Consider the following 11,930-nt stretch of genomic DNA (forward strand, 5'->3'; position numbering starts at 1 on the left):
CATCCATGGAGGATGGGCTCACAAGCCCCGCACCAGTATTGAGGAGTTATGTCCCTTGGTAGGTTAACTGTGCTCCAGAGCATGGTTTTTGAATCATGCACACAGGAGCAGAAAAACTGTCTTCAGTAGGCCAACTGAAAAAAAAAAAGACATATTTAGGCAGGGAGGGGACGGAGAAGTTAGGAGAAAGAGTGCTGCATGTGATATTCTCAAAGATATTGTCTACATGTATGAAATTCAAATCATATTTTTAAAAATAAATAAAGTCAGCTGGGCAGTATTGGTGCACACCTTTAATCCCAGCACTCAGGAGGCAGAGGCAGGTGGATCTCTGTGAGTTGGAGGCCAGGCTGGTCTACAGAGTGAAACAGCCAAGGTTACACATAGAGAAACCCTGTCACGAAAATTAATTAATTAATTAATTAATAGATAAATCCAAAACCAAACTGATACTGCATGCTTTTAGAGATCTGTGTAGCATCTGTGTCACTGCATCTAATTTGTCTTCTTTGTTTCTATTAAAATTCATGGCTTTATGCAGCCAGGGTTTAGATGAAGGTCTAATTAACACTTTACAACAATAAAATTAACACTAGCACAAAAACTGACAAATCATAGCTGGAAGTAAAAGCTTTAAAATCTTTGACTTAAAGAGCTACCTTTATGGCAGCTGTGGAAGACTCCTCCAGGGGGAGCCCAGGAAGGATGCAACCCCCCCAAAGACACTCCAGAGACCTCTTGCTGTAATAACATGAGTCAGGTCTTTTTCTAAACTTCCGGTCGTCATGTGCCTCACGAAGGAGGTAGGAGTAATCGACTCTGAGACCTAATAGCTTAGGGTTTTTATATGTAAAGGCTGGGGGGAGGGAGAGGGTTGTGGGTAATCACACACAATTGGTTATTTCAAATGTCTGTAATGTGTGTAAGCAGACCTCACGAGAACAGTCTCTGGTTTCTGTGGCCTTGGGACCCAGTGTGAATGCTTATCTGAGCCAATAGACTATCGGGCTGAATCTAATTTACAAGTCCTTGGGACCTCTGGTGGGAGTTTTTCCAGAGGCTAAGTCAGATACCCCGGGAACAGATTCCCGGAACACTCAATTGACCTTTGTTTCCCTGTTCTGCATCCCCTGTAATGGCCTTCCTTGGGTTAGCAAGCTAATTGACCTGCAATTCTAACTATTTGTATTCTTGTTATACTATTTAACTATCTTAAAATTCCTCTTTCAGCTATTTGTGTATAAGCACTGTCTTCATGTCCATACATCTTTATCCTGTACACACAGTATCAGATTTGCTTATGAGTGAGCACAGCTGGAAAGACAGCTCAACATCATTTGCTGTCTTGTAGAGAACCTGGGTTCAAGTCCCAGAATCTACATCAGGTGGGTAATTATTGCCTGTAACTCAGAAAATCCAACACTTCTTGCTTTGTTTTAAAAAACAAAATTTTAGATATTTGAGAAAGAATGGTGAATCATCACATAAACTAAGACTCTGAAATTAGGCCAATGTCATTCTAGTTTACAAAGTATTTAAAAATGTAAAAGAGGAAGCCTGATCCTGGATCCCTTACAAGTTAACCTTGGACGCCAGTTATCCTTATGATATGCTAATTGGAGAACAGCATTGACAGCACATAAAATGTTTTTTTTAATATTTATTTTAAACGTTTTAGTTTTATTTCTAATATTTGTATGTGATGAGGGTATGTGCATTTGAGTGTAGGGTCGTCAGAGGCCAGCAGAGGGTGCTGAATCTCCCTTGATTTGGAGTTACAGGCAGTTATGAGTCCCCTGATGTGGGTGTTGGGAAACTAGGCCTGGGTCCTCTGCAAAGGCAGAGTGAGCTCTGAACTGCTCAGTTATTTTTCCAGGCCCAAGAACCAAAAATTTAAAAACTCAATGTGACCTTCCTAGGGGAAACTTAAAATGGAATCTGATGTCTCCAGGGTCATGTTGGAGATTTGATGGGGTCTTCACATTATAAAATTCAAAGAGAAGACCGACACATACTTGGATATTCTGATGGGGTGCCATTTTTTTTAAACTGTTATCACATTGATCCTTGGGTTAGTGTTGCTTCCATGAGAGGATCAAAACAAATCCCTATTGTTTAAAAGCTAGCTCATTCTTATAGGACATCTTCCTTCAAACTGAAACATTCTCTACAATTTGAAACATTTGCCCCGAGGAAGAGCTTTCACCAGTCTCAGGTGGTAAACAGCAGGTAAACAAAATGTAAGTATCCAGAAAGAGTACAAACTTGGAAGACTGTTGAGGATTCCTACTGGCAGTCTAAACTGGGGTAAACAGTTCCTGGGAAAGGAGGCTGTCCAGACAAACTGCCGGAAGGCATGTCGGGACTGTGGAGCTGCAAGGAAACTGAGCAGAGGAGAGCCAGGGTGGCAGTAGACAGCAGACAAGACAGAGACTTCCACCTACACTCCTTAACTTTACCTTATCTGAATCTGTAACTTTATGTCTCTGTAAATAGACTGTGTATTGAGAAGGCTAGGCTGATTCCATGACAGGCTTCAAATTGGCAGTTCAGGAGACTATGCCTAAGAACTGGGCAAGTTCAGGCAGGCCAAGGCAAGTCAGTTACTAGGGAAAAACAAAAAACAAAAAACAGGCTCAGGAAGCTAGTCAGAAGCTGCCCTGCTACCCGAGGCAAGGACAATGGGTCAGCAACAGTTTTCAAAGTTCCCCAGCCACAGTTTCCAGCTGCCACATCCCATAACGGTTCTGGAATGTTCTTAGAGATGGACTCAACAGATTAAGATAGGGATCACCTACCCAGAATTCCCCTAATGTGCATTAAATCAGGCCTGCAAGCTCACTTCAGGGGTCTCTGTCTTGGTAATGGGAGACCCCAGCATGCCAGACTTCTGCAGAATAAAACACTCTTTATGTTGACATGCTATTTGAGTCTTGTGGGACTGCGTAAGGGTATCCTGGGTCATGGTTGAGCAAGCATCTAGAACCCCGAGACTCTGTAGATTCTGGGCGAGATTCTACATGAGAACCGGCAGGAGTTCAACGTCCCCCAGAACCCAGGATCCTGAAAAAGCGGTCACAGTCTCCATAGAATTACTACATAGGCCAGGCTATAGGCCTCAGGCCCTAGGGATTTACATACTAATGAAGGCCAGAGGGCAGAGCAAATTAAACATGCCTCCCCCAGATCCTCCCCCAATCCTCCCCCTTTCTCCCTCCCTATATATATAACTCGGGACTGCCCTGAGTTTTTTTGGGGGGGTATGCTTAGATCCATCTATTATCCGCCATGACAATAAACCTTTTTGGAACCAAGGACTTCCTCGTGTTAGTGGGGCCTGCCGCTGCCAAGGCCCTCAGGCCGCTGGAACCATAGGACCTCTCTCTCTAATGTGGGACCCGCCACGGCGGCGGAAGCCCCTCTGGGGCTTGCGTCGCTGTGGCGGCCTTTTTAAATTTTCCCCACAGAGTCTGAGGTATAATTTTTTGGCAAATCATGAACCATTACAGTATCTGTCCCAGCAGATTTCCATCCAGCTAACAGACATCACCCAAGGAATCATCTGCAGCCTGTACATTTGTTCCAAAGAGTCATGCTGGCCCCGGGGAGGTACTGCAGAATCAGTCAGCTCTGGATTTGCAGAAGTCAGTGTAAACCAGCTCAGCCACTGTGATTGCTTCCAGTCTCTTCAGGCTGGACCTGCCAACCAGCTGCTAATGAGAAGGCTAGGCTGACTCCATGATAGACTTCAAATTGGCAGTTTAGGAGCCGAGGCCCAAGAACTGGGCAAGCCCAGGCAAGCCAGTTACTAGAGATAGAGTAAGACAAAGCCCACCTACCCTAATGTGCTTTAAATCAGGCATTTGAACTCACTAGGTTGTCTATCTTGATAATGAGAAACTCCATCATGCTAGACTTCTATAGAATAAAACATTCTTTACATTTACATCTATTTAAATCCAGGATATCATTCTTTAGTGAATCATAGACCCTTAAACTATCGAGAAATATGCCCTGCCATACCTGAATCTCCTCCCTCTCCTAGCCTTTGACCAGAATTTCAGACTTCCTGGACCCCTAATTTCTGCTGAGAAGCATTTACAGTTGGGATCATTGTCTCCTCTTATCATCAACCAAAGGCTGGGATGTCAGATTCTGGAGATACACCAATTCCCAAACTCCAAAAGGCAGCCCAATGAGCTTAACCTGGAGGATAAGAGCATTTCCGGTTGAGAGATTGCCTCTGGAAAATGGGAGGGACCACCTAGGGCTGCCTGCTGCACCTATTAGCATGGCAAAAGTATGGTGTTAACATATGTACCTGTTACACATCTGTTACGATGGATTCTCTATTCTGTAACCCCTGCTGCTCTCCTCTGGCTCTGGCCATGCAGATGGCTCAGGCAGGTCTGTCTCTCATCTCTGCAATAAAAACCTTCCCTTCATCAAACCAGAAACTGGTCATGTGTCACTTTACACAGGAACTCCTGCAGCCACACCGCAAACCTTATCTGGTCCCCTACAGACTCTGCCTCACCTACTTCAGCTCTCTGTCTATGATGTCAAGAGGGATCTCTGCCGCCTCTTTAACCATTTCCTAGCCATTCTGTGATCTGCGTTGTCTCTCATGTGAAATGTCAATGTGAGGGGTGTGGCTGATGTTTGGTTTCGGACAAGGGACTGAGGTGTATATTTTACATACCAAAGCAGACCTGGCCTCCAGGTTCTCCCAGCATCCCTCAGTCCCCACCTGGCATACCCTTCACCCAGAGACTCCTTCCTATATAATGCAGGCATTTTGGTCTCTCCTTCTCTTCTTTCTCTTTGCCCTTTTCTCTATTTCTCCTCCCACCACCCCTGTGGCGGCTCCCTTGGCTTCAGTCCCAATAAACTTTAATATAATAAACTTGCCTTTCATATAATGTAATCTGACTTGGATTGGAGGAAAATAACCTATCAGTTGATGTCACTGATTCAAACTGGAATCAAAGGGCTAGGTGCGGTAGTACACACCTTCCATGCCAGCACTCGGGAGGCAGAGCCAGGCAGCTCTGAGTCCAGTGCCAGCCTGCTCTGCTTACAGAGGGAGTAGCATGTCAGCTAGTGCAAAAACGGTTAAACGATGTCTCAAAAACCAAACAAATGCAACAACAAAATTGGGATTACAGGGAAAGCATGGTGGCACATTCTTTTACTGACAGCACCCTGGAAGCAAGCCAGGCTGCTCTCTCTGAATTCTACCACAGTGAGGCCTGTTATAAGCAGTTTCAGCCCAAGAGGAGTAAGACTTAGTCTCAAAAAAACCAAACAGGATAAAAAACTGGAATAAAAGAGCTCACACTGCCACTGAGCAGGTAGGAAGCAAAGTCAGGCTTACTTGGCAAACTACCAATGTAAAATGAAAAATTATAAAGATCATTTTATAAAATATACATAGGTTCTTCTTTAGGTTTTTCTTTAAAAGGCATGGAAAATTTTCTCTGAAGCAGGCTAAGAATGTGGACTGGCCAGTTATGGGAACTGGCTAACCCCAAAAAGAGAAGAATGCAATTCAGCTAGGTGGAACCAAGGAACTGGTGACCACAGTGACTGGGCAGGACCACAATGACAGGGCAGGACCGCATTCCTGAGAAAAATAAGTGTACAGAGTGTTTTCACACGACCCTGATGGGTTCCTCTGGAATGTTCCAATATTTTTATGTTATGTCTCCTTGGCAACCACTCGCCCCCTCCTCATCCCCTGGTTTGTGGTTTTCCCCTTTAAAAACTCTCCTCAGACCGTCAGTCGGGGTCAATTCAGCTCCTGCGTGAGCAAACGAATTGATCAACAGCCGACTGTTCCTCCCGAATAAACCTCTGCTGTTGCATCCAGTTTCGGAGTCTTTCGAGAATTACTGGGTGGTCGCGTCATCCCGAGACTTGAGTGAGGGTCTCCCCGGAGTGGGGGTCTTCACCATCAATTGAGACAGGCTGACTCCATGACAGGCTTCAAATTGGAAGTTCAGAAGACTAGGCCTAAATCCCTGTTTCCAAGAACTGGGCAAGTCTAGGAAACTACAGGCAAGTCTGTGAGTCACCATCCTCTGCACCTGTGCTGTTATGCCCGATCCTCCATCTCTATGCATTTCCCTGAGAAGACTGCTCAAGGAGAAATCCAAACTTAGGTGGTAGGCTGCCAAGTGTATCTCCTTGTTCCTGTTTTTATTCCTGTTCCTGTTTGTGTTCCTGTTTTGTGGGGAGTATAAAAGGGATCTACACAGTTGAAAATATAGCATTTGGTTCTTTACCAGATGACTGCTTGTCTTTCTTTCTCTCGCCCTCAGCCCTCCTCCGATCCAAGGAACTCAGTCAGCTATGCTGGCATAGCTGACACAAGTCAGTGACTGAAAAAAAAACCTAGGCCTCAGGCAACCAGTCATAAAGTGCCCTGCTGTCAGAAGCTGTCTGGCCACCTGGCCAGAGGAAAGGGCAAAGAGTCAGCAACAGTTTTCAGACTTCCCCAGCAACAGTCCCAGCAACATTCCCCCATGTCCCAGCAATGGTTCTGGAATGTACCTAGAGATAGAGCTAGTTGAGTCTAAGAACCACGGACCCTAACACAATGAAACCAAAAATGCTGTTGAATTTGAGTATTCAATACATTTTGCCATTGTAGCCAGCCTGCCAGAATTGAGGATGTTCTAAAGAGACTCTGAAACAACGGACCCCAAAGAAATGGGAATCTCCTTAGGAATCTCAGGCTGAAAGAAGGAGAAGGGGGGCTGGTGAGATGGCTCAGTGGTTAAAAGCACTGACTGCTCTTCTGGAGGTCCTGAGTTCAAATCCTAACAACCATATGGCTCACAACCATCTGTAATGGGGTCTGATGCCCTCTTATGGGTGTCTGAAGATAGCTACAGTGTAGTTTCATATAATTAATAAATAAAAAACCTTTGGGCCGGAGCAAGAAGGTGAGGGAAGAGGGGGAAAAAGAAAGAAGGAACCAATCAGAGAGGAGAGCTTGTCTCTCAGAAAGGGACTTAACACCCTTCTAACAATCTGTCAGATCACCTAACAGGGTGAGCCTGAAGCCCACTAGTGGTGGGTCCGTGCAGGGTGGAACCGCACCTTGACCCGGACTGCTTGCATTTCACATCCCTGGCCTCTACTTCACTTTGATCTCATTTCAGGACTTAGGGGCTTCCGTAGATCTCTTTCTTCCATTGTTGGGGTCCAGGGGGGTCTCCTCACAAATCACAGGAACACAGACCTTAGTCAGACAGGAATAGTTTATTAAGCATTTGCCCCAGGACTGATGGAGCTGCTTGCAACCTGCCCCCCAGCCAGAATCCTATAGACCTTTTAAGTGTGAAATCCACAAACATCTGTGCCAAGTTATTCCATCATTCAGGATTTAGGGATAGGGGATTTCCTTAGGAATATGTCTTTGTTGTACATTTATCCTGTCCTCATTGGTTGGGTTATTCAACTGTGGCAGGGTGACACAGGTGTTGCTTGCCTAACATTCATGAGTTAACTTGCCAACCAGGATGTCAGAATGTCAATTCCCATGGCAGTTTGGGAACTTAAAACGTCACTCGACCCCTACTCAAAATGGAAGTCTTATTCCAAATGGCTTCTTCTATTGGTTTAGGTGTCTTTCTTACTTATTGAATACTCAAAGTCATCCCAAGGGCAGCTTATAAAAGCAAAAATTGCTCTCTGCCCCTTCTCTCTCTGACTCTCTTCTCTCCCTGACCCCTTTCTCCTTCTCTTCCTATGTGTTCCTGGCCAGCCTCTCCCCCTACCCCCGCCTTCTGTCTTTCTCTGTCTCTACTCCCTTCTCAACTCTCCTCCCCATGCCCTAAATAAACTCTCTTCTACAATATGGCTGGTCCCTCAGGGAGAAGGGATGCCTCACCATGGGCTGGCAGGTGCATCCCTCCCACCTCACCAGACTGACCTCTACCAAACATATTCTGGTCTTTTTATAAAGCACAACAATAAGTGCAATAAGTGACCATTAAAAATGGTTTTCAAAGGGTTGGAGAGATGGCTTAGGGGTTAAGAGCATTGGCTGCTCTTCCGAATTCCAGAGGTCCTGAGTTCAGTTCCCAGAAACCACATGGTGGTTCACAAACATCTGGAATGGGATCTGGCACACAGGCGTATACACAGATAGAGCACTCATATACATAAAATAAATAATTAAAAAATGGTTATCAAGAGGTGGAAGAGATGGCTCAGAGGTTAGGACCCTGGTTCAATTTCCAGCACCCATATAGCAGTTCACATCTGCTTGTAACTTCAGTTCCAGGAAAGCTGATACCCTCAGATAGGCATAAATACAGTCAAGACACCTGATTAGAGCCCTGAAAAGGGGTGTGGTGGTGCAGGCCTTTAGTACCAGCCCTTGAAAGGGAGGGGAAGTGGGGATCGGGGAGGGGGAGGGAGAGTAGGGGGAGGGGGAGAAAGAGGGGGGAGACAATTCTGAGTCTGAGATCAGCCCGATCCACAAGTGGGTTCCAGGACAGCCAGAGGCTACACAGAGAAACCCTGACTGGAAAAGCACATCCCCCTCCCTCTACAAACCACTAGAGAGCCATGACTCTAAGCTATCCTGCATCCAGTCATTTTTCCCACCTTAACTGCAGCTGCTCTTTGGGTGGATTAAAAACCTCGGGTCATGAGAAATTGAGTCAGGCTGTGCAGGGCAATAGCCCCTAGTTATAAAAAATTCTCAATCCCAGCCTGACTATTAATTTCGCTCTAAATGCAGAAACAAGATGCCAGGGGATGGAGTTCCCCTAACCCTCTGTTCCCAACCGAACCGAACCAAACCAACAAAAAGCTTGAACTTCCTGGTGGCTACCTTGTAAATCCACAAGCCCTGTTAGATGGACTCAACTCATCCAGGGAATAAAGCGGTCCATCACTATTCCAATAAAGTGGCTCCGCGGGCTGTGATTATGTCCGGATGCTTCTCTGCCCCATTTTGTTAGTTTGTAACACTGAGAGTCACAAATACTCTGAGTAGCTGCGCCCTGAGACATTACCTAGAGTGTGGCGAGATTTTAGGGAGAGAGCGGGGCAGTGATTTAATAGCTATCATCCATGCGGATTCCACTCACTTATCTCTGCAAAAGAGCCCCAGTTTGACTCCTAAGGTGGCCCACGCACTGTCTGCCGACACGACCCAGACTGTAGGGACCCGGGCAGCGGGCGCTAAGCTAAGAGGTTGCATCCCCGAAGCTCAGATAAGGACAGAACCCAGGCTCTGCCTGCTGGCCCAGCTCCACCCAGCATGATCCCAGAAGCAGAAGGGACCAGCGGGTTAGAGCAGACCAGACTCAGCGCCATGCAGGAGGTCGGTCGGGTATCCCTTACCGCCTCCAGATTGCAGCACTCACCATTTCCAGACTCTGGATGTTCTGGTGTCCTCCTGCCTCTCCTCCAGTCAGTGAAGGCGACCTGGATACCAAGGACTGCATTCTAGGATCTACTTTCAAAGAACACACGGGTACCTAATGTACAGGAATAGAAATACACGTGATACTGGCAGATCGCTTCACTTAAGGCGCAAATCCTTGTTGGCCAATACAAGCACTCAAGACCACGATAGGGCAGTGAGCCCTAGGCCGGCCTCCCCAAGCCAGAGTAACAGAAGAAGCAACTGAGATCAAATTACAGACTCATCACTTCTGATCCCAGAATCCTGGTGTCAGCCAAGCAGGAGCACCATTGAGCACCAGTAGGGGGTGATGAAGAAAGCACAGGGGCGTGAAGGCAATTACAGACCTAGGGGCTGGGTGGGAAACTCCTTTCAGAACAATAATCAGCGGCTATATCTGATTTCCTACTCTTTGGCTATTTTGGTCTCCCTCAAAGCCAATCCCAAAGGCCAAGTACTTTCCAGGATGACTGCAGGGCTAGAGAGGCATCTTAATGGGGCAAGGGTCCATGATTCTTGGAAGAATGATACGCCGAACTCAAGTAGTGTGTAAACACAAAGAGTGTTTTATTCTGTAGAAGCCGGCATGCTGGGGTCTCCCATTACCAAGATAGAGAGATCCCAGAAGTGAGCTCGCAGGCCTGACTTAAAGCACATTAGGGGAATTCCGAGGTAGGTGACCTCTATCTTAATCTGTTGAGTTCATATCTAGGGACATTCCAGAGCGATTATGGGATGTGGCGGCTGGAAACTACCGCTGACCCATCGTCCTTCCCTCAGGTCAGGTGGCCCGGCAGCTTCTGACTAGCTGCCTGAAGCCTGGGTTTTTTTGTTTGTTTGTTTGTTTTTGTTTTTTCTAGTAACTGACTTGCCTGGGCTTGGCTGGACTTGTCCAGTTCTTGGAAACAGAGATTTAGGCCTGTCTCCTGAACTGCCAATTTGAAGCTTGTCAATACAGCCAGCCTAGCCTTCTCAGTGACAGTGCCTTTGTAGAGTTTATGTGAAGTTCTGGGCCCAGCCCTCATTACCCCCACACCTGCATCAGAAACAAAACAATAACAAAATTGGAAACAAAATGCTGTTGTAAAGTATTTCTTTTTAATTTTGTTTACATGTGCATGACTGTGTGTGGGTCTGAGAATAGGAGAGCAAATCCTCAGAGGCTTTCAGATGGAGCCCCATTAGCCATCCAGGCTGCTGCTGTACTAGAGGTTTCTCTTTGTTGTGGTGAAAACAAACACTATGTTTAGGATATGGGTATACAGCTCGGTGACTAAGAGCATTGTGCTCTTGGGCAGGACCACACTTCAGTTCCTAGCACCTACGGTCAGCTCCCAACTAACTCCAGCTAGCTCTAAGGTAGTGTGAGTGGTTCTCAAGCTTCCCAAATGCTGCAACCCTTTAATACAGTTCCTCATTTGGTGACTGAAACCATTACATTACTTTTGTTGCTACTTCATAACTGTAATGTTGCTCTTAAGAACTGTAATGTAAATATTTTTTTGGAGAGAGAGGGTTGTTAAAAGGTCCCCAAACCACAGGTTGAGAACCAATATACTTAAGGCATCTAATGACCTCTTGGCCTCTGGGGCCACCATCACACATGTCCATACTCACACATATAAATAAATATAAAAAATGTTAATGTGTCATATTTATACATAAATATATAAAAATAAAAGTTTTAAATGTTAGGTTGACTATGGTAACGTGAGGGACACTGAAAAAAATAGGAAGGCATGATTCTGGGTATGAGATTGGCAACCTGAGCACCTTAGGAAAACAAAGCTGGTCTTGACAGGTTGGCTCATGAATGAAGAACATCAGCTGAATGGGAACATCAGCAAGTCACACATACAAAGCACTGCTGTCCTTTCCTTTCACATATTCTTGCACTGTACTGGTTAGTTATGCCAACTTGACACAGGCTACAATCATTTGAGACGATGGAACCAGTATTAGGAAAATGCTTCAAGACTGGGCTGTAGAGCATTTTCTCACTTCGAGGTTGATGGGGAGGGCCCAGCCCATTATGGATGGTGCCATCCCTGGGCTGGTGGTCTTGGGTTCTATAAGAAAACAGGTTGACAAGCCACTGTGAGCAAGCCAGTGACCAGCACTCCTCCACGACCTCTGCATTAGCCTCCAGGTTCCTGTCCTGAGTTCCTGTCTTGATTTCCTTTGCTGATGAACTGTGATTTGAAGTCTAAGTCAGATAAACCCTTCCTCCCCAAGTTGTTTGACTTGTGGTGGGGTTTTTTGTTGTTGTTGTTTTTTTTTTTTTTTTCGGTTTTTCGAGACAGAGTTTCTCTGTGTAGCCCTGGCTGTCCTGGAACTCACTCTGTAGACCAGGCTGGCCTCAAACTCAGAAATCCATCTGCCTCTGCCTCCCAAATGCTAGGATTAAAGCATGCACCACTACTGCCATGTGTTTATCACTGCTGTGTTTATCACGGCCATACTTACCCATTAAGTCATGCACCAAAATAACTGCAACTGA

General features: G+C 45.8%; 1 protein-coding gene across 1 annotated transcript in view; it reads right to left on the bottom strand.

Moving 5' to 3' along the window:
* The window catches only part of LOC114634958 (zinc finger protein 124-like), a 9,586-nt gene extending 3,675 nt beyond the window's left edge, over positions 1-5,911 (bottom strand). Inside the window, exon 1 of the mRNA XM_028783576.1 lies at positions 5,837-5,911. Within this exon, the coding sequence (XP_028639409.1) occupies positions 5,837-5,911 (75 nt within the window). The remainder of the gene's footprint in view (positions 1-5,836) is intronic.
* Positions 5,912-11,930: the final 6,019 nt, after the last annotated feature.

This window comes from Grammomys surdaster, unplaced genomic scaffold (assembly GCF_004785775.1).
Source record: "Grammomys surdaster isolate TR1022 unplaced genomic scaffold, NIH_TR_1.0 1149, whole genome shotgun sequence".
NCBI lineage: Eukaryota > Metazoa > Chordata > Mammalia > Rodentia > Muridae > Grammomys > Grammomys surdaster.